Source organism: Rhamphochromis longiceps, linkage group LG16 (assembly GCF_057381845.1).
Source record: "Rhamphochromis longiceps isolate RC_006_pf linkage group LG16, R_longiceps_female_GT1.1, whole genome shotgun sequence".
In the NCBI taxonomy this organism is placed as follows: Eukaryota; Metazoa; Chordata; class Actinopteri; order Cichliformes; family Cichlidae; genus Rhamphochromis; species Rhamphochromis longiceps.
Genome location: NC_140572.1, coordinates 21715798 through 21739844, shown reverse-complemented (window position 1 = coordinate 21739844; position 24047 = coordinate 21715798). Strand labels below are relative to the sequence as shown.

At 38.8% G+C, this 24047-nt stretch overlaps 1 protein-coding gene across 1 annotated transcript; it reads right to left on the bottom strand.

Annotated features, from left to right (window-relative positions):
- Positions 1-5386: 5386 nt before the first annotated feature.
- LOC146651073 (endothelin receptor type B-like) lies at positions 5387-8528 on the bottom strand. Its single transcript, XM_085384099.1, has 8 exons — positions 8372-8528; positions 7770-8221; positions 7532-7644; positions 7141-7345; positions 6793-6933; positions 6571-6704; positions 6265-6373; positions 5387-5554 (listed from the first exon to the last, which is right to left on the bottom strand). The coding sequence occupies exons 1-8, from the start codon at positions 8526-8528 to the stop codon at positions 5387-5389; spliced, it is 1479 nt and encodes a 492-aa protein (XP_085240225.1).
- Positions 8529-24047: the final 15519 nt, after the last annotated feature.

Genomic DNA, 24047 nt, shown 5'->3' with positions numbered 1-24047 from the left:
GCCATATGGACAGCATTTTGAGCCAGACTGAAGACTAAAAAGCCCTCCAGGCAGATTCCCCAGATAACTAAATGAATATTTTATCTCATTTCCATCTAATTTGCACCACATTATTATACAGAACTGAAATTTTTAATTAATTGATAGAACAGATCAAACACAGGTTTACACTTTGATTTTCGGGAGCTGTTATTTTGATAATTTTTCCCATGCCAAGCTCTTTTAATCTCTCGGAATTTCAGCATCTCTATATAGAAACATTATAATCAAACATACAGCAAATTAATAACTGTCAGCACACATGAAATGCCTGTCTTGGTTGCGTGAGCAGTTCCAGTGAGAAGTCCTTTTACCTGCCACCCCACTGATTAATTAATTTCACACTGTTTAATTAAATTCACAGTCTGGGGAGTCTGGGAAGCACTGTGGGGAGCCATATTTGAGCCGTGTGTGCACAGAGATTACTAAAGAAGGTCTGAGACTCGTGCTCTCCGGTTGATGTTGACACTGACGTCACCCTCCTCTGGATACCGGAGCCTGATTGTGTCAGTGTCATCTGGCAGTTGTGAGCGTTTACTGCTGGGAAATGATAGTAATGGCCCATTTGTTAATTATCTGCTGGCGTTTACATTAACAAAAGAGAGTTGAGCATTTGACAGCTTTGGACACAAATTAGCATTTGACAGGAGCATCTGATTGAGTGTGCTACTGCATATATGCAAACCTCATCGCCCTAAAGTTAGCTACCAGTACAAATAATGATGAATTATAATGGCAAATCCATTGCTATAGAAAGGTATGTGGAATTGAGGGGGTCATAAAACATAAAGTAAGAAGAAACAGGAGACCCAGACAGGAGTGATTTAAAAATGTGGGCCATAGATCAAAAACTGTACAAATTGGCTTCAGTATAAATGAGCATATTGAACTCCTGTGTCCTGTCCAATGCTGTTGCATCCAACAGTCAAAGCCTCAGAGACACGGTCTCTCTTATGTCAGAACAGAAAGAGATGCATGAAAAGCGTGGGCTGAAAAGCGTGTACGTTACTTTCTCTGTTCTCTTGAAGCATATTTTTGGCATCTCTAATCACAAACAAACACATTTTGAGTCAGATGGTTCTAATAAAGTGCAATTTAAAAATGAGGTGATCTTCAAAGATTACAAGAAATAAGTCTAAATAAGCATTTTTCTGATGCTCTATGTTTTTGCACATAGACAACAGAAAATATTATAGAAGTTAATCGGCTTTAAAATCGAAACCTGATTCTAATTTTTGATTGATTTATTCTAGTATTCATAGTTATTTGATTAGACACATAATGATGACAGCCTGCTGGTTTGAATGTATGTGATGTATTAAGAAATATTAAAGGAACACACTGTTAAAAAAATATTTTTTTTCTATTTTCAAAGTTCTGTGTGTAAGGATGTCAAACCTTTATGTTTTAACTTTTATATTGTGCTAATGGATTTTTAAAAAGAAGTACTTTCCCAACTTACATGGCTTTTTCTGACAGCCTGTAGACTGATTTCCTCAGACGGATAAAGAAAAAGTAAATAGAGAAAAAATAGTCAGACGGCATTTTGCTCGGAATAAACGTTAGGGAGCAGTTGTTCTACAGTGCACAGATCTGGCTTCGGTTAGCTGGCAATAAAAATTAGCACAAACAGGAGGATGCTGACCTCAGTTAATTGGTACCAGTGCCAATGTAATTAAGTTTTCAGAATTTTAAACAGAAATTTTAGAGTAAATGCCGAAACTTTTCATTTGTCTCTTGCCTGACTACAAAACAAACACAAAGCTTTAAACTGCAGGCTTTCACAAAAGTGTAAATATATAAGATACTCGATGATCAACATTAAACTCAGTTTTGAGCCATTGTGGTGTGGACAGGTGACCTCTGGTGGTGTCTCGTATTGTCTGAAATCAGGGCATTGGCAACTTATCCTTTGGGTCCTTTGGGTAGCTGCTCCATTCACATTCCAAGGATGCTTAAAAGGACTGTGATCTGGGGACTTTTGAGACCAGTTCAGTGGATTAATTGGTAAGTATGCAACAAAGTTCAGGTGAGTGACACATATCAAAGTAAGGGCCGTATGAATGTCTTGTCACTGTCCAAGAATGGTCAGGGTTGTTGTCCTTTGTTGCTCTCTCTCTCTCTCTCTCTCTCCCTCTCTCTCTCTCGTCACGCTCTTTCCTCTTCTCTCAGGTGGAGGGGGGCAGAGTAAACTCTGGGCTCCTGCTGGCAGTGCCTACTGGTTTCCTGCTCTTCAGCCAATGTGCTTGCTTCTTATCTGATCATCACTCAACAGTATTTAAGGACCACCTCAGGATTTGATTCTTTGCCAGACTATCATTGTTTGATTGTTAAAATCAGGCTTTCTGATGTCCAGGTTCCACCCCATCCACCCATCTTTATTTATAGAGCACTTTAAAACAACCACAGCTGACACAAAGTACTGTACATTGAAACTAAATAATAAAAACACATAGGATATAAATAATAAACAAATAGAAAAAGTCAAATAATTAAAAGGAAAACTGAGAGAAAAAACTAAAAGTTGCCTGAGCTAACATCATCATGCTGACTAAAGAGCTCTCCCCCTGTGGAAAATACTTACCTGATATTCTGGACTTGTCCGCTCCTGCACAAAGGAATTGTGGAATTACTCACCTGCCTCTCAACCCTCCACCAACACCTGCCTCCTGGCCGGTCACTTCCCTCACTGCCTCTTTGCTTAGAATACTCAAGTAAGAATCCAATTCAGTTCAAACATTAAAGGCTTCAGAACTTACCAGCAACACGGATTAACCTCCTTCGTCTTTCTGACAGAAGTCACTTCCTGTGTGGAGAACCATAATCCCCCAGCTGCAAGTCTTTGTTGTTATATTTGAATTCCTGTCAAATAAACCTTTTAAACTGCACACTGAGAGTTTGGGGTCTTGCTTCAGTCCACAATAATTGCTATCACCATTGGTTCTGACATGCAAGGACACACGGTTTTCAAGCAGAGCTTTGCATTATAACAACAGAATTTAAAAAAACAATAAATTAAAACAGATGCAGCTTCCAGTGGTTAACCCCAGTGATAAGTGGAGGTAAAAATATTGGTGGGGGAGCAGTTGGGTCAGACAGGACAATGTAAAGCATCTTACAGATAAGGGGAAAAAAACACAAATCTGACACCAATAGTAATATTTCTTAAACCGTTGCTATAAAAAAAACCTTTAAAAACACAAATCTTAAATAAACATGAACACTTCAACACAAGCAGCACTCGAAATTGCCATCCTAGCTAGCTAGCGAGTGCCTCTTCTTCCTCTACAAGACAAGAGTGCCTGTGCTGTCAGGATGTGTGATGTTAAATTGTCCAATCAAATTCTCAAACAAGGCAATAAACAAGGAAATCCATAAACGCCAATTGGTCACGGATGCACAAAATTGCGCCCCGACGGCTGAACTCCAAGCTTCAAATAAAACTCACCCTCAGACCCTTATTACTGAAAAACTTTCAGTCTGTCCTTTTTGACCACTGTCCGTACAAGCAAGTCGATACATAATTATATTATTCATAACACATAACGTGGTGAAGTTTGAGTAGAAAATCGATTCTGGCATACACGTGAAGGCAACCACACATGTTATATAAACAAAATGTACTTATTTGTATTGCAAGTTATATTTTTGCAAATTATTAATTATTTGTGATGCGTTTTTTTCCTGGCAATATTTTTACAGGGGTGGCACTGTAGCAAAGGTCTGAAAGGAGATTTGACTTAAGCCAGCATTCTTCTTCATGTCCAGCAAGGGGCGACTCCTTTGTTTACAAAAACAAGACGAGCTGGATAGATATTGGAAAACAGCACAGCTCTATGACCTCAGTGAACACTTTCCAATGACTTTATTGGCTCAGTCACTAGTTTCAGGTCATATTGAATAAAACATGAAGTTCATTTTGTAATGCCATTGTTAGAATCAGACAGGAGGATAATCCAGGAAATGCTCTTTCGCTAAGGACTTGTGATTGACAAGCCCTTAGCCAAAGAGGACTTGTCAGTCACTTGTGATTGTGATTGACAAGTCCTTAACCAATAAGCGCGTCGTGTCCTCGGTTTAACACTGATTTTACCCATCACCTGTCACGTCCTGTTCAAAACACCAACATGGCAACTGCAAAAACACTCAGCCTGTGGCTTCATAACTCCAGTTATGGACAGTTTAAAAAATATTGCTTATGATTATATAAGATAATCACTGTAATTCATTTAACCTGTCACTGTTTTTATTATTTTCGCTGGTGTATACAACAGTTCAAAAAAATAAAAAGCATTCAGATAAAGGCTTTCTTTGATCAGTATGCACCTCTCTTTTGTATAAGCGTCACAAAGCATAACAAGAAGTCAGAAGCTTTTATTCAAACAAACGACTCCATTTTTGCAAACAGTCAAGTTTACTTACACGAGATAAACTTTTAATAGGCATTCCAGCACACAGCGTCGAGACACTTCTGCAGACTGATACAGCGTTAGCTGGGAGAGCAGCACTCTATTTGTGCTTGCCTTGTCCTGTGACAGGAAGACCTATCAGGTGCCCCCCTCAGACTCCCCCCAATCCCTCTCTCTTCCTGACCTCATTCTGTCATCTTCGTTTTTCTTCTCCCCCACTCACAGGTCTTTCATAAAGTGTCTCCATGCATTACACATTTAACAATGCATTAAAAATAGGCCACCATCAATCAGTCATTCAGTAGTGGAGACGAAATCTACTTGTGGCACCAATTTGATATATTTCTCAAGGTTCATGCAGGAAAAGAATGCCATAAACTCTTGAAATGATGTGCGGCATATGAAAGTTAACAGATATGTAAATAGTATGAGATAATAATACACCGTACCTCATAAAACCCACCATGATAATTCTGAATTCCCCTTCGCTTAATTTCCTCTGGCATAGTGTCTTTCCAGGATCCAGAAACAGAATTAAGATAATATATATATGCAGGCGCTAAGCCGTGACAAGATTTCTGTTGATGGGTGCCAGGTTAACATCGTGCCCAAAACAGTGATTTGAGAACTGTGATGCATGATACAGGATAGGTACTAGGTAAAATCTGATGTAATGTTAGGGAGTGAGTCAAGCCTCGAGGGCAAATAGTCTGAACAGTCTGACTCCAGGTTGCTCATGCCAAAGCAGATGTTCAACTGACGACAGCATTACAAAAGACAGGGCTCCATGTTATTCAGAAGGTATTTTATATTATTAGGATGGCATGTCAAGGTTGCCGAGCTGCCGATAGAGCTGCCTTTGTAGCTGTTTTGATGGCCATGTATATTTAATAAAGATATATCGACAATCTCACAAAGTGTTTTCAAAGTGAGTTTTGTTAGCACAGTAAGGTGTTCTCCTGCTCAGGTTCAGGTACAGGAGTCTGCTTGTGAGCTTTGATGTTGCAGCTCTGCTCTGAGGCTTGATCCTGCATTCTGGACTTCAAAACAGACTGCATCTCGTCATGGGCAACAGCTTGAAGAGGTAGACACCTGCACAGACATGCCTGAAGGACCACCCGGAAAATTTGGTCAGAGGACAACAAACATTTCCCATCAGCTTCACCTGGCAAAAACTGCCTATTATGACGTTTTTATGTGAAGTATTTCCTGTCCAAATCTACAGTAAAGCAATCGCTAATGATCCACAGATTGAGTTTTCATTAATTCAGAGAGCGCAAACCTTATCGGGAATAGAAATGTAGTCTGGAAAGACAGTTGTTTAAAGCAAGCTTCAGCTTTGGGTGTTTCATAAATATTACATTAAAAAAAATATGTTGCTATGAAGAAAGAAATCCATGTATTGTGCAGTGCAAAAAAATGTAAGTATAGATAAAATAAATGAAAGAATGTTTTAGGTATCTTCTTCTGAACTTGTGGTACAATAAAGGCTCTTGATTTTTTTTTCCCTTAAAAATTGCCTTGAAGCGATGTTTTCTTCTTCTTTTATAGCACGTCACTTTGATTCAGTGACCAACTGTCTGGTAGATTGCCAAGTGTCTGATGATGTGTTTTTTTCTCAGACCATTTTCACTTATTACCCCCTCAGGTTATTACTTGCTGCAGTCTGGCTATTTTACAGACATGACTCCATATGTCCTTAATGACACCCCTGATAGCTCATACAATGTGGACCAATATGTTTTCAAGATATACCCGATTTATTTAAACTAAATAGTGCCATCTATAAGAATAACAATAAGAGCATGACGCTTACCTTAAAGCATCTCTTGAATCTTTTGCTGACAATGTACAATGCAATAGGGTTGATGCATGAGTTCAGGGATGCCATATTTATGCCAAAATAGTCAAGGACAAGAAAGACGCTGAAAAAGAGTTGTCAGAAAATGTCAGGAAAGCTCATAGGCTGGCCAGTGAACAGCAGAAAAAAAAAAAAAAAAAAAAAAAAAAAAAAAAATATATATATATATATATATATATATATATATATATATATATATATATATATATATATATATATATATAAACTTTAAATTAAAGGTTCTTAGTACTTTGTGCTCACCTCAGCAGCTGACACCTATTAGGATCTTTTTCATCATAAATTGTTAATTTCAAGATTCTGCTGAGGTACAGAGGCAACCAGCAGAGTGCAAACACAATCACCAGGCAGAAGACAGTTTTTGCAACTTCTCTTCTCTTCAAAAGAAAGGACATGATCAAAATAAGCTTTAAAAAGGAAACATTGCCAGAATGATGCAAAATCTGCCAAAAACCACAATGCTACCTGCTTGATGTGTTCGCATAATGTAGTCTCAGTTTTTCTCAGCATTTTCCTGGTCATCAGCGTGTAGAACACTGCAGTCCAAACTAGTGGCATGCAAAAGTAGAAGCCAAAGAGCCACCAGTCTTTCACTGCTTTATAAATCTGTTGGTTGAACACGACAAGGCTATCAGTCGTGGATGCGAGAGCACCATTCAAGAAACAATATTTGACACACGTGTAGGTTGAAAACAAGCGTACTTTGCATCTGCTGGCTGAAGACAGAAGAAAAACTATGATAATTGTTACATTTTTTAGTTATCTTTGACAATTGACATGAAAACTTAAATGTTATGAAGACAATTACATTACCTGCATGAACCCCGTGGTTTGCATTGGGTGTAGTAGACATATCGTGAGACGCTTCTCTTTATAGTCCATTGTTATCATATCAAAGCCCACAACTTCAGGGACAGCCAGCAGGATAGAAATAACCCATATCAGACCTATTTCAATTGCTGTCCACACTGAAACCCAGATGCCTTTGATTTGATTCCAGGACACAACAGCTCTGTATCTGTAAAATCAATGAGAAAATGTTATGGCTTGAGGAACTTTTTGTCTGTAACAATGATGCATTTTCAGCTCAAGAACATTTCAAGGGCTAATGCTAAATAAATCTGTCTGCCTGATGAAATACAGATAGGAGGCACGGAACACTATTTTCTTGGAGGGCACAGGACAGTGCTGTTTATCTCCTTACCTGTCAACACTCAAGGCACATAAGCTCAACACAGTAATTCCAACAGAGGTTTTTTGTATGAAGGGAATGAGTTTGCAAAGTACTAAACCGAAGGGCCAATTTTCTGCCATGAGCTGCAACAAAAACAAAAGGGCATTTTTGGCAATTTAAAAAAAGAAAAACACCCACAATCAATTCCAGCTGAAATTAAGTGCAGAAAAGAAAACAATAATTGCACACCATGTAGTAAATAACTCACCCTGTAAGCGTTGATTGGAATGTCTATCACAATGTGGATTAGATCTCCCAAAGCAAGGCTCGCAATGAGAATGTTAGGGCCACTTCTCATGCGTTTGTTTACGTAGATAATTCGAAGTAAGGCGGAATTCCCGACTATTCCAACAACGAAAACAACCAGGGAAACTATAATATTGACATATTTGAAGGTGACTCTGATTCCAGCTGACTCTGAACACATAGGAGGGTGTGATGTTTTTGGTCCTGCTACTTGAGGTGGATGAATTGAGCTGCTGGATTTCTCCTTTTCCAGTATTAAAAAACCAGGGGAGGTTGTTGCAGAGAGCTCAATTACAGGAGATGGTTCTGAGTCCTGGTTGTTGGCCGTTTCACCGACAAGAAGATTTCCCAAAAACAGAACCAGAGTGAAAATCCACATTGTTGTAAAATTCCTCAAAAACGCCTTTTTGCCAACTGTGGAATGGAAAAATGAAAGCTGTTATAATCAGCACAGCTAATTAGCTTTACGATTTAGTGCAATGTAAATGATTCATTTAACTTATTTTTATTTATTTAAAAGGGAAAAAATATTAATAATAGCATTGATTATGATTGCCAGCTTACCTTCAGATGAACACATACACACTGCCTGCAGATAGTCTCTGTAATAATAAACAGGCTGTATGTTTAATACAAAGGACGGTTCTTTGTTGCCTGCTATAACCCGGCTGAGGAAAATCAGGGTTTTATAGACTAAGGTACTGTTGTCAGCATTAGTCATCGATCTGTCAGTAGTGACTGTAATTACTTCCCTTGATGCATCACCCTGAATGAAAGGATGGTGTTGAAGTGTATTGTCTGCTATCGCAGAGTGAGATCATTTTATAGGCTTCAGTAGGGATATTGTGTTACAGTTTTTCCCTCTGTTACTAAAACTTGTCCATTATCTTATTTGACATATCCTCACAAAATCTAAATGTAGCAAAATGTCTATTTTAGTGGAGCAAGAGATTTTCTTTGCTTAGAGCCACAAAGCCTTTATCACTAAGTCACACTCTATCGAGTCATCATTAATGAATGCAATGGGAACTGGAAAAATATCTTCTGCAGCTATATTACATTTTGGATGTACATGAGCTTGATGCACAAATACTGACAGGCAAACGCACTTGAATAATAACGAAAATGATGCAAATTTTAACTACAACATTTAGAGAGTTTCAGCTGACATTTTTTTGCCTCAGTTGACACATATCAATTTGAAAACATGACTTGGTCTCAGTCCTACCAGAGTTACTGCTTCTGCCTCTCCTGAGGGTCCCGGTGAAGGTGACTTCTCCCCCTCGACAGTCTAACGACAACCTGAAGAGCCTGGAGGAGCAGGAGACGTGACGACAAGAAAGATCCCACTGTTAATAACATACTTGACAACTACTCATTTCAACATTGAAATCTGTGCCTCGCTGCTCACAGATGACCTTGGGAAACTACATGCTGGCATGTTTTTTTGCAAGAAGTACAGATTATGAGAAGTGAATTGAGAATAAAAGACTGTGACAACTGTTCGCAGCTAAGTTTTCGGTATATTCCAAATAAATACAACATTTTTTTTGGTATCTTTTTCATGCAGGACCCATAGAAGTAATTATGGTAATATGTAAAGACTTCTAAACACAGCACCTTGCATTTCTGTTTCATTTGTCACTTTAATTAACTCCATTTTGAGTCAAACTGCTGGTAAAACTGATCTGAAACCAGCTGTTTTTTGGTCTTTGGCCTCAGTTGTGCTTTAATGGATATGACGGTTATCTTGGTGGTCGGTTTGGCTAAAGAGCTTTTTACCTGACAAACCCTACCACTGCTGTCAGATGTAATGACTCGCCAAACCCACCATTACCGCAGCTGCATATCTGCACTGGACACAGTTTAATTTGGAAACCAAAATGCTTGGGTTTATTACAGATTGCAGCCTCGGTATTTGCAATGATTATGGTCTAAGCTGTGAAATGTGTCCACGCTTACATGGCTTATCACAGCAGGTAAGTCATGTGAGCAAGAAGCTCTTTTGTAGCTTATCCACCAAAAATACTGAATAAAATTGCTCTCGTGAAGCATTTTTTTTTGTCTCCCATCGCTGTTTTCTTCAGTTCCACCAGAGTTCATGAAGGTTTGTTTGTTGGATGGAAGATTTATTACTCTGATGAGTACTCAAACACACACAGATTGGGAGTGGGTGGAGCAGAGCCCCTCTTTCAGCTGTCAAGGTAAGCTGTGTCATCAGTATGGCTAAGATTGGGTCACCTGTTCCAGCCCCCTCTTGGATCTCATGACTTAGACAGCTGTCAAAATCCTAATTATTTCTCTCTTGTGTAGTTCAAAAGGAAATTGAAGAATCCCGTTGATGCATGCAGAGGTGAACGTGGACAGTGTCCCCAATTAGCTGCTGTTATTAATGCAGTTCTGGCTGATGGCTCTAACAGCAAAGCCATTCAGTATTGTGGTTTTGTGGATATTTTAAGCATTCCTGAAATCTTGAAATAAAATTATGAACCTAGATGGTAACTACTGACATTTTTAAACTGAGAAATTATGTTCTTAAAATGAACTAATTGCCAACACAGTCTTTCAAAGACAGTTGTACATTTTTCACCTTTTGTTGTTACCCAACTTTTCTTTTCTAGCACTTTTTTCACCAACACCATTTTTTATAATAATAATCATTAAAAAAAAAAAAAAAACGTTGACATTTGATATGATATCTTATACAATTTTCTTCATATTTGCTTTAAGACACTGTAAACGTCATGAGATTATTGCATTTTATTTATAAACTGCAAATCTCTCTATATATAGAGCCTTTTTTTTTCTTCTTCGAAAAGTGCCCACCAGCATTAAAGCACTGCTTACATTGTATATTAATGCATCAGATATCACCACTGTCACCACTGCCAGATTCCTCTGCAAGGGCAGAGTTAGGAGACAGATGATGAAAAGCGTGTGGGTCATTCTTGTTTCCTAGCATACAGGCCAAAACAAACTTGGTAATGACAGTGATGGCTTTTTCCCCACAGTAATAGCTGCATGTGGTGGCTATAATATCAGAGGTGCAGAGGTGATTATCAATCAGTTTTTTTGCTGCTGGTTCCAGGTGTTGAATCTAAAAAAGATGGCCCTTTTCCCCCTCAGTCTGTCTATTGCCAGCACTTCTATTAGCCCTTCACATGCACTCACCAGCCACTTTGTTAGGTACACCTGTTCAACTGCTCGTTAACACAAATATGTAATCTGCTATTCATGTGGCAGCAACTCAGTGCTTTTAGGCACGTAGACAGGATCAAGATGACCTGCTGAAAATCAAACTGAGCGTCAGAATGGGGAAGAAAGTTGATTTAGGTGACTTTGAATGTGTCATTGTTGTTGGTGCCAGACAGGCTGGTATAAATATTTCACAAACTGTTGATCTACTGGGAATTTCTTACACAATCATCTCTAAGGTTTACAGAGAATGAGAAAACATCCAGGGAGCGACAATACTCTGGAGGAAAATGTTTTGGTGACGTCAGAGGTCAGAGGAGACTGGCCAGAATGTTTGTGAGCTAGTAGGAAGTAACTCAACTGTATCTCAATTAAACCGTCAACACAACCAAGATATATGGAAGATTATCTCTGATTACACAACACCTTAAACTATGAAGGAGACTGACTACATAAGCAAAAGACTCACCAAAGCTGGGCAAGCCTCAGTTTCTCCTGCAACATTCAGATGGTAGGGTCAGAATTAGACAAAGATCCAGGCTTGTATTAACATTTCAGGCTTTTGCTGGGCACACTATTATGTCCCTTGGTACCATCATTTAAATAAAACAGCCTGAGTGTTGCTTCTGATCACGTCCATCCCTTTATGACAACAGTGTACCCGTCTTCTGCTTCCAGCAAGACAAACGCCATGTCACAAATCATCTTAAACTAGTTTCTTGAACATGATGGTGAGTTGATCATGGTGGGCTCCACCTCACCAGTCTCAAATACAATATAGCATCTTTAGGATGTGGTGAGACAGGAGGTTTGCATCACTGATGTGATGTAAACAAGTCTGCAGAAATTGTACAATGCTATGACGTCAATACAATACCCTGTTGAATCTATGCCATGAAAAAAGTTTAAAAAAAAAAAACTACTGGCAACTGCTAGAAAAAGAGGCATATTCTTAGAGTGTGGATGTAGTTTTGTTAATTAAAAGTCAATGAATTGGGAAGCACTCCGGTTCTGATAATATTTACAGAATGACTGACTCACCTGGTAAGAAAGGGTTCATGCCCACTGTACGAGTGGCTGTAGGAAGCTTTCAGAGCATAACCAAAACCTCCCCAATTGTTGGGGCAGGTTACAGTTCTTACACAAAAATAGGGTAAATTAATTTCACAATCACCACGTTGTGGTTATTCCACTCTAACAGTGCTTTACTCAAAAAGTAAGCTGCACATTCCTCGTTCTATAACTGCACCACTACGGCCTCTGGATGTTAACAGAATGGACGTGACTACAATCTGAGGGAGCTCTCTCGCCCTCCCCAACTCATCCCAACTCATTTCATTACAGATATTTTTGTCAGCGGACACATGAACCCACAGCAACCAGAGATGAAGACAAGTCTTGTAATTATTATTGAATATGATGTTGTCCAACTGTTGCCGGAAAAACGCCCATTAAAATCAAATAACCTTATTTCCGCACCTCAGTATCGCACAGTATTTGTCTAAAGAGTAATTTGAACAAAGAAACAAAACAAGAGCTTAACAAAATGTGACGTACGACCTCTTTAACTAAATGGTTCTGTCACTGCTGAGAGTGATGATGGCAAAGCGATTAGTCAAAAGGAAGACAAGACAGGCAGCATACCAATATAAACAATAAGAAATAAAGTTTTTGCACAAAATCCAGATGTTCAGTAGCATTTGGTGTTTAATTTATATTTTAAGAGGAAAACAAAACTCTATATAAATTAAAACAACATTAATTGGCATCTAGTAAGCTGCCCAGTACATTTCAGTGTGTTAAATAAAATAATAAGACCGTTGTTAAATCAGTGGCTGCTTTGACTGTCTTGTGTTGTCTGTGCTAAGCTACTTGATATCTTTCATTGACGACAAGTCTGATGGTGGTAGAAGGCAAAAGAGAAAGGAACACAGTGTCCCATGAGACAAAAGCACCCCAGCAGTTTCCTGAACCTTTAGTGCCACCGAGGACTGATGGACAGAGTGACAGACAGATGGAGAGACATCCATCTATCCAGTTCCACATATTCAACTCAGGGTTCAGGGTTATCTATGGCCAGCTAGCTCTACCTAGCGATAGGTTCTAGCTGTCTTGGTCCAGCCACCCCCTTCAGCTCTGGGTCCAAACATGTGGGAGAGGTAGCGGCAGATACAACATAAGTTTTTTATTATTATGTATTTGTTTCGCATATTTGTCACGCTGACATGTTTCAGATCATAAAACATCAATATTAGACAACCAGATAACCAGAGTAAATTTAAAAAGCTCTTTTCCAAGTTATCCAAGCCTACAGTACTGTAGGTTTTTCTCGCAGAAGAAGTGATTGCCTGTTACATGCCTCAGCGCACCAGCACATCTATCATCACTGATAGATAGATTGATATCATCATTGATTTTCTGTCATCCTTATTAAGGTGCTCTCTCCTCTTTGAGTCATCCCAAGTAATGATTGGCAGCAGAAAGCTGACTGCACTCTTATATGTAGTCAGAGAAGCTGGTGCATGAAGGTGGGCAAGGTTCACTCTCTCTTTCTCTTTCTCCCTTAAGTCCATCAACGGTGTTATCCCTCAGTTGCTTTTTCATTGTTGTTTATTAATTATTAGTTAATTTGGGAGTTTCTGGCAGTGCTGTTTTTGGCAGTCCTATTTTGGTTCTATTAGTCGAGTTTACTAATATTTATTTAGTGGAGAAGCTTGAATTGTGTAGCTGGCAAATTGTCTTCTTCCGCATATTTTTTTTGTTTTGGTATGGATTGCTATCGCCACTATTTGTGTTCAGCTGTTGTAAGTAAAAATCATATGTAAAGTCCTTTTGGGATACTGAAGCAGTCATTTAAAAACATTTAATTTTAAAAAAAGACATCAGTGTTTACCCAACTACCAGAACCAACCAATTTGATCATGAAATTATAGGCCATAGGAATGTAGGACATAGGGAGAGGTAAAACTGTTTAAGAAGCTTTGAAAGCATTATCTATAGAATTAATTGTAGTTCTTGCAATTTCCTTCCCATTAGAATCTATCTGAGAAAGAAATTGGCACTTAATAGCTCCAAACTCGCAATATGATAAGATGTAACAGATTGTTGCCAGGTCCACACAGATTTAGCTGGACTACATTAAACCCTACTCATTTGGCCCTGCACTTAGCAACACTAGACCTGAAAGGTTCCTTAATAATTCTAATTGGTACAGTTTTCTGGCAACACCAGAGTACTATTTCCCCCTATCTGCAGATTTTTTTGTATTTTTTTTTAAGTAGGCTGAAACATTTGAAGCTCCATAGAAAACCCAAGACTTGTACAAAGGTATAATTATGTATGCAACCTCGAGACTTCTCAAGATAAATTACAGCAATATTAAGCATGTGGTCTTTTATGCTTCCCATGGAGATGATACGAATACATAGATAGTATCCTTTGTTTCTTAAGGTTGTATTAAGATCAAACAAACTCTTCAAATGGATGTCAAAAAAGATCATTGATGAGCCTCATCCCTGGGGTAATATTTAAAAACAAAAATTACTACTAGCATGTTTACATTGTGTCTACAAGAACAGACAGATGATGATGATCCAAAGGTATGCTCATGCATTTGTAATGACATTGCTGTTGTTGTGTTCCATCTTAAAGCATATGTGTTTGATCATCTGTGGCAAAATTGAGAAGAAAAAAAAAAGGACATCACTGCAGAATTCAAAAAGCTCTGTACGCTTCGGAAAAGGAGGGCAGACCAAAGTGTTGAGCCGATTGTGTTTATTTGGCTTCGTGTCACAGCTAAAGGAGGCAGGCTAATTAAGAAGTTCCACAAAAGTGGGAAATGTTTTCTGACCTTATGCGTGAATGGAACGGATAATGTTTTGCATCCTTTTAAGCAGTGCTGAAAGTGGACGATCAAGGACAAGGTCAAAGTACAAATGAGAGACTACATTTGTTCCCTTTGATAAAAGGTTTGCACAGTGTTAATGATCCTTAATAGACAAAGCTGTCCTTCTGGGAAAGCAGCCATTATAATATCTTCCGCAGAAGCTGCTGACTTCACTTACATAATCCTGGTAGAAAGGACGTAGCGCCCAGCATCAAAGGCATTTTTGCAAAATAAAAGCTGTTCCACATGCTATCATCCCAGTGGAATGATATGGTAATTGTTACTCTATAAGGGTTATGAAATGGATTTAAACAGAGGGCTTTCTAAAAATGAGGCCTTGAGGTAATGGTTTGACATTTTAAGAAACATATTTGCTTTGTGGTGGAGAATTAGAAGAAGATGTGCAGATGGATACCACTCTCCTGTCTTTATAGCAAATATGCAGCTTCTTAGCTCATCTCAGTAAAATACTAGTTGCAACTTGCCTCCTGTCTCCAAATGTAGTAAAACTTCCTCCCACATAAATAGTCTGGTATATGACCTCAGTAAAAGATTACCTAAGCTTTCATCTAATTTATTTTATTAGAGGAGAAGTGCGATCTCCAAAATGTAAAACTATTCCTTTTAACCAAATATAAAATTAATGTTGAAAACCAATTCAAACCTGCAGTTTTTTTGATAGGTTTCTTTAAAGACCTTTGGACCAGCTGCCTCACTAATCTCTGTGGTATGTTTAAAGGTTGAATCTGACCCCTGGTAGAGGTCTCTGCTTTGGTGAGACCGGAGATCTGAGGAGGTGCAGGAATTGGCTGTATTTTTATCCACAAGTATGCAACCTTCCCTTCAAGCTTCTCACCTTCACTCTTGGGCTGCACATCAGTTTGTGTGTGTGCATATCCCCCTAAAAATGCACGTAACCTATTTCACCTTCGCACATCATGGAAATATTAAGCTTCATCTGAGGTCAAAGCTTAAAGTTGTTAATGGTAAATTTATGCACTACAAACTGTGCTTGCGATGATTTGATATGCCGCTCTTATACGTGAAAAATATACAGCGGGAGCCTCCATTATAAACCACGCAGTATATCAGAGCAGCCATTCATGATAATCATTAGTTGTAAAGAAAAGAAAAATAAATTTGAAAAGGGATAATGTGTCATTTTGATTTTAATGAAGCATTTTTTGTCTTTTGTTTCTAAAGAATCATAAAAAGCCAGAGCACAGAGTTCCAAATGACAAGCACAGAGACTTACTTTCTGCTTGGCCTGATGCAGACCTGCAAGTTCCACCACTCTGCAAATCTGCACCACATTAAGCCACATTACATTTTCCTTCCCCAGATGCAGTGGTTTAACAAACAAATGGAGAAGGAGAAGTGACCCGGAAAGATAAAGGCCGATGTAAATTAAGAGAGAAATACAGAATTGGCAAAAAGCTCGCCTCTTTTATGGCAGCGATGGCGTTTTACAGCATTGCATTATTTCAGATTTGTTTGAATAATATGGTGCAAAGTCATTCACGGTTGCATTCAGATTGTAAAAGATTTGATCAGCAGCTACACACACACACACACACACACACACACACACACACACACACACACACACACACACACACACACACACACACACACACACACACACACACACATTAAATGGTAAACACAGTCCATTCTGTCTTTCCTCGTTCTTCCTAGCGCTATGAATTATTCGCCATTTATACGAAATCTTTTAAACATAACAGATAACAACCGGTCATCTTGCAATAAATTGTTGACTGCTAATACGTTACCATTCAGCCGGACACATCGCAATACTATTTTTTTCACATTCTGTATGCTATTTCTAATTTATATGAAATGGTTAAACTGCATGCACTCTTGCTCTGTCTGCCCAGCTGTAGTGAGTCAGTCTGAATTAATTCTTAATAGGTCATACTTGCCAGTCTTGTGCAATTTCTTTAAAGTTAATAAACAAAAAAATACTAAAGATTTTATTTTCATCATAATTGCTATCCACTTAGGTTCCTCTCTGACATTTTTTTCATCTCATTTGTTATCTAGGAGTCTTTCTAGAAAGGTATAAGGGATGGCTGTTTTTTGTGCAGAGCATATAAAAATCAAACTTGTAGAAATCCTTTCATAAATTAATCATGTCCGTAGCATCCCAATACATACATTGTGAGGCAACTATAAACTTTTCAGTCTCCATACTACCATACATGTTGTGTCAAAACATTCCTGTAAATGTACACTGAAAATAGATGAGTCTCAAATTTGTTGCATTTTTTTCACTCTGTTAAAATGAAACTTATTTTTTCAGTAATTGAAGATTGATTTTGACCATTTCTTCTTTCGGCTGTTCCCTTTTGGTGTCGCCACAGTGGATCTTCTGCCTGTATTTCCTGCTATCACTAGCATTTTCTTCTGCCACCCCAGAAATCGCCATTTCGTCTCTCACAACATCCATAAACCTTCTCTGTGCTCGTCCCCTTTTACTCCTGGCTGGCAGCTCCATATTCAACAGCCTTTGCCCAATATATCCACTATCCCTCCTCTGCATATGTCCAACCCATCTCAACATTACCGCTCTTACTTTGTCACCAATCCACTCAACCTGAGCTGTCAGAAGGACAAGTTGTAGGGAAATTGTCAGAAGAACAGCTCAGGTCTACCCACGTCTAATCCTGTCCCTCCAGGTCACTCCCAGTGAAAAGCTCAGCATCATCAGTTCTGCCACGTCCATCTCAACCTCCTGTTCCCGCTAATAAAAATGGCCCATAAGAAGACTGTCAATTAACACATTCCCCAGAGATTTAAATGGCATGTACTAACCATGACCATAACGCCGTGTTAACTTGTCCAAGTTGTACGGATCATGACACACAACACAGCGCTGAGGCAAAAATGTTGGTAGCAATGTCTTTTTCTTTTGGCTCTTCCCTCCTCTGCTTTGTTGGCATGAGCGTGATTAAGTACAGTAGTGTAAAGTATATTTAACAAGGTTTTCAGTGTCATTGGAAATGCACAACAAACTGGATCCATACTATCACATGTTATATTTAAATATACAGTATATATAAATAACTGGAAAAGTGTTCAGCATGTAGTGAAACTGGCATATCCTGTGCAAATCACTGAAATTGTAAATGAAAAATGTATCACTGTAGAAAAATCTTACACACTGACATGCCAGGCAGTGTATTCTAACTAAAATGTTAGCTTTTAATTACACATAAGACACTACTAATTATCTTAATTTAAGAATAATGCAGTTGTTGTGCTTTAGTTGTATATGCACATGGTTTTTGAAGACGGTAGGCCCACTCAGACTGACTCGGTTGCTTAGTTTCTTTGTGTTCTTTCCTACTAAGTAGATATTAAGATCAGACTTCTGAGAGGATCATACCATCTGTTGCATGCTTCGTTGTTTTGCTTGTCACTGACGATAGTCTTTTATGTCTCTGGCTGCGTGTTTGCCTTGTTGTCATGCAGCAGGATGAATTTGGAACCAATCAAATATACCAAGCTAATGGTACCTGTTTGATGGATAAGACTCTAAACATCTAAAGTCCGTAAAGCTTTTGATTTTGCTTTTATCCACACCATATACTGTGCACAGTCCTGTACACTAATGGCTGTGGCGAGAACAGGAGAGATCAAACAGAAGATGAGGTAGGATTTAAAGAACTTGAGGTAAAGTTTTTTCCCTGTTGTGGTGTCTTATAGACACAATTGCTTACACTAGCGGTGAAAATTGTTGTTTTTATCCGTCCATTCTGTGTCTGCTTCTTCCTTTTTTTGTGGTTTCTCTGCGCATCTCCAAAAGTATCACAGTAATGATGCAAAAACCTGACTCGCTAGGCAAATCAAGTGAGATGGAGACAACAAAAGAAAGAAGAAAAAAAAAATCAACATTTGTACAAAAAGGAAGGTTATAATCAGGATATATACTACGGAGAATGTTTACAACAATAATCTCTCGAGGAATTGTCTAATTTGCCTAGTGTAGCTAGATTCTAGTGTTTTATGCTATTAAACCAACATTTAAAAACACCCTTTTTTTCTGGAGAGTCGAGAAATAAATGGTGAATTGATACAATTAGCATACACGGAGGCTTTTTTGTGTTTTTCAGAGATCTTTTTCCTATTGCCAAAGAAATACTGAATGTGGGTTTTCAGAGCCTTGTCTATCCTTGTCACAGTGTAAGTTTTATCTTGTGAAAGATGATATGACATGGTATCCAGAGACCGAGTTTCACGGTTTTGATTTATTCATGAAGCACAAGTTAAAGACCTCAAAGAATTTAATAAATTATGAAGTGTCTTTGTTTTTTTTTTTCTCCTCAGAGTGTTCCTAAAAACACGAAATCTGAGGTGGAGATATCCCCAGATAATGAAGTGTTGGATTTGCTCAGCACGGAAACTCCCCCAGCTCCTCCAGCCTGCCAACGAGAAACGAATGAGCTGCTAACTAGTCTGGACAAGGTATGCAAGAAAGTACTACTTTTAAACTGCTGGTTTTCATCCCCTGCTATAAATGTGAATTCATTTATGGACCATGCAATTAGTGTGCATTTCTTTCTTTTTCTTTTTTGCATCAAAGCTTGCCTGTAGGGGCTTTTGCTTGTTTTAAAATGTGTCCGTCTCTGACCCTGTCTTTGAATACCTCATTAGCTGCTGGGATATTTAGATGCTGTGTTTCTGACAGTGTCTTTTAGAGACAAAGACAGAGAGAAGAGAATGAAAAGCATCTATTCAAATAATGTCTTCAGGCCCCCAACGTCAAGTGGATCAGAGGCATTGCCGCAGACCGTGCTGAACATTTGATGTGAGTGCTGCCAGCCGCTGAAGAAACCCCCGGTGACCAGCGATCTGATAGTCAACAGCAATGACCCAAAAGAGGTAAGAATGCGTGTGTGTGTGTGAGTGTGTGTGTGTGCAGCTCATGATAAATAAAAACTGACTGAAGTGAATATAAGTGATTTTGCTCACAGAAGTCACTGTGTGCAGCAGTGAGTTACGATTACTGGGGATATCAAACAAACCGAGGTAATTTAAAACATCAAATATCCAATTCTGATATATGAGCACTACTTTGTTTAGAACCTAGTGAATTTGTGACTTAACAATGAGCCTCAGTTGAGCTTCACACAGTAAACTGGGTTGGATAAGTCTTTCAGCTTTAATCCATCGGGTTTAACCTAAGTAAATGCATTAGCCATTTAGAAAAGACAACCATTTTTATACATCGTGCACTATTTCAGAGCCTCAAAGATGATCGGACAACTGACTAACAGTTTTATAGCCAGGTGAAGCCTGTTCCCCCATTATTCAGTGATACATTAAGCAGATCTGGAGTTTACTCCAAGTTTTGAATTTGGATTTGGCAGCTTTCGATTGGAGCACTCTTATGTAAGCTACAATGCCAATAGCCTGTGATTCAGGTTCAGAAGTAAGCTATCAAGGCTGAATAAGTCAAATTTTAGTGCTTTTGCGGTGTGAGCATGTCCTCTCAGTCATTCTCTGTGACCCAACCATCCAAATTCACTAAAAGACATGAGGTATCCCAAGAAGTTCTGTTTGAGTCTGCTTTAACCAAACAATGATTGTTAGATTAGAATTAAATCACCTCCATTTGTTTATCTTTTGGAATAATTTGGATTTGTCTGCCTGGATAAATAAAATCTTAAATCAAGCACCATTTGAAATTACTCTTAAAAGACAAGAGCTCAAAAAACATCAATCCAGATTCGTGGCCTTTAAAATAAAAACATTTCCGCTTAGATTTTTACCAAAACGCTCTTCTCTGCCTCTCTAACAAACAAATGATAATAAAAATGAGTGAATGAATAAATAATGACTGCTTCTGTGAAGAAGGCAGCTTGTGAGATATCAGAGGATTTCCTGAAGCCTGCGGTAGTTATTGCTGAAGAAAATGTGGCTGATGGGGACCCAGCGGTGTAGATAGATCAAAGGTCAGTACTGCTAACAATTCTGGTGGCTTCCAACATTACATTTTTGTATTACCTTTCTATGCATGAGGTGATTACCTCGACACTGCAAAGGAAGCACACACAGGTCCAACTCCTCCAAGAACGCACATCAATATGAACCATTGCCAGAAGGTTGTGTTGTGACTTCCAGCGATCCCAAAACCATGGAGGAGATTCCACAAGACAGTTACTCTAGCTCCTTAACCCATCAGCAGTCTTTGGTGCAAGGAGGAACAAAGTGAGCACTGCCAGAGGCACAAAATGTCTCTGACCAAACAATGAGAAACAGACTTCATGAAGGTGGCCTGAGGGCCTGACCTCCTCTTGCGGCTCCTGTGCTCACTGCCCAGCACTGTGGAGCCCAATTAGCATTTCCTATAGAATACCAGAATTGGCAGGTTCACCACTGGCACCCTGTGCTATTCACAGATGAGAGCAGGTTCACCCTGAATATGTGACTGACGTGAAAGGCTCCAAGGAAGCCGTGGAGAACATTATGCTGTCTGTAATATCGATCAGCATGACCAGTGTGATGGCTGGAGGGATGCATAGACCTCTATGTCCTGATTGCATGTATAAAAATTCTCCATATGCTTAGAACCTGGTGCAGAAGGTCCTGGGTTTCTCCAAGTGCATAACAAAGCCCAGTCTTATGTGAAGACAGTATGGAGAAAGTTCCAGTTGGATAAAGGATTAGATACTGTTGACTGGCATCCATGCTTGCAAAATCTAAAGAACACAAAGCACCTCTGTGACATTATGTTTTACCATCCAGCAGCTGGAATGACTCTCCAGGAGCTCAGTGGTCCCCTGGTCCAGACCTGGGAGGAGATCCCCCAAGACACCATCTGTTTTCTCTTTAGGAGCACGTCCCGACGCTGTCAGGCATGCACACAATACACATACAATGAATGTGGGGCCATACAAACTACTGAGTTCCATTTTGTAACATGGAGTAGACTACTACATCGTTTTTTCACTTTGAATTTTTTGGGTGTGTTTGATTTCTGCTCTCTGTAGAAATCAAACACACCCATTTTCATTTTCATTCCCATCAGATGATGTGGCATCCTTTTGTTCCTAACACATTACCCAGTCAATATTGTTTTTTCTCCCCATTAAGATCTGATGTGTTTTCTGTGTGTTCCTTTAATTTTGTTCTTCTTTGATGAATAAATTTGGCTCATCAGGGGTTGCACCACTTACGAAACATTTTAAAAAAAAATTTTCAGATAGAAAATTCATGTGAGTCTTTAGTGTATATCTAATTGAAGATCAGAGATTCACCAAACAATCGCACATCCTTTTGATTACCAGCCTTAACTATATAAATACATATAAAATCAGCTATTCTGACAGCTGAATGGTCTTCTATGTGTGATCCTCTAAAGACAAAAATTAGCAGCTTCACACTGAAGCAACTTAGGACAGGTTACTGGTTACCAAGGAGATGGCTATAATTGGTTCTATAATATTTTTCCTATTTTTCTTCATAGTGGAAATGTAATTGGTATAAAATGAGCATTTTACTATATAATTAAATTCTGTTTTGTTCTCAGCATGTTTCTGTTGAAGAATTTCAAGTTTCACTGTTCAATTATTGACAAACTTGGCAGCAGAAGGAAATGACAAACGATCTGGAAGAGACAGTAAGACCCCTGAGGGGTTTATTGTTCAGCCGCTGCTTCTCTTTATAAGGGTAAATCTGACTTCATGTGGAGGCACGTACTGTAGTAACTCAAAACATTTTAAGGAAAACAAAACAAAAGCAAAACACCGGAGCTGTCTTGACAATAAGCATCATGTAGTGTTTCACAGTGACAGCACTTCTGCCCAACACAACTGCATTCAATCCAAAACACTGATAAAGTCAGTGTAAAGTTTGGACAAAACTGAAAGTAAGTTAGTGTGGCTTGTGTTATTATTATAGTTTTTTAGGAATTGCAGGAATACAAGATACGAAGAGCAAACCTAATTTTAGACCAAAGCATTGATTCTCCTTTCTACTGCCTTGCTGTCGCAGCTGAATCAAGGCAAAGGTCTAATGCTGCCAGAGCCTGACATGCTTCAGAGGTATCTGCAGCAGAAGAGTGCAGAGATCAATGTCCTGCTCCAGAACATCCAGTCCCTCATCACCTATCAAAAGCCTGTCAGTCCACAGAAGGTCAGCAAAGCTTCATCTCTCAGATGGAAAGACGGCAGCTGCCAGTGAAACAGCAACGGTCTGCCAAGAAGACCCCCTAAAGCCGATGATGTCCTTGAATGGCAGTTTCTCATTTGTTTGAAGTGACTAAAGCTGCAGTGTGCTCCGAATTTGAATTCAGTGACAAAGAGCTTTATAAAACGAGCCGAAGATCATCAACTTTTTTTTTTTTTTTTTTTTTTTTTTTTTTAAAATCAGAATGTCCTTAAATATAATAACTGTACACATCATTTTACATCGGACAGAGCTACGCAAAAGTTACATGTATAATGTCCTGTTACTTTTGTTACCTTGCAGGAAACATACCCACAAGTCATGTGCAGGGCACAGCTCCCAACAGTCTATTATTGTGATAGAGTAGAAGTATATTTGTTTTAATAAACTTAGTTATAAAAGGAAAAAGTATAAAACATAACATTCCATTGTCTTTACACACTTGCAATAGAAATAAGAAAACAATTTGTAAGGAGGTGAAAAAACAGCTGCTTGGATTTTGCGTTGATTAGAGGGGAAAACTTTGTTGGATCTGAGACACACGTACTACAGGTCATCATATTTCTGTTAACTGTGTTACAAAGACTCTTACAGTTTAAAATAGATGAATAAAACATTTTGCAGCATTTTCTCTTACCCTTCCAAACCACTCAAGGGAGCTCTGAATGTGAGCCCCTTTTACTGGCTGTTAGCTACCTGCGCTGATGAGCGACTACTTAGTGGCTCCATTCGTGCACCTGAAGCGCCGCTGCCTGCACCCCACCATCACAGAGTGTGCAAATTCAATTTGGTGTACAGAGAGATGCAACTGTAATCACAAATCCGCCCTTTTCAAAGTGGATTTGTTCTACAACAAAGCAACCTTAAAACCCCCAACACCACATTTAATTTTAGTCAAACAAAATGATCAACTCAGTAACCCACAGGATAATCTCCACTTCCCAGTTTGTGTGTAGACTTCACCCG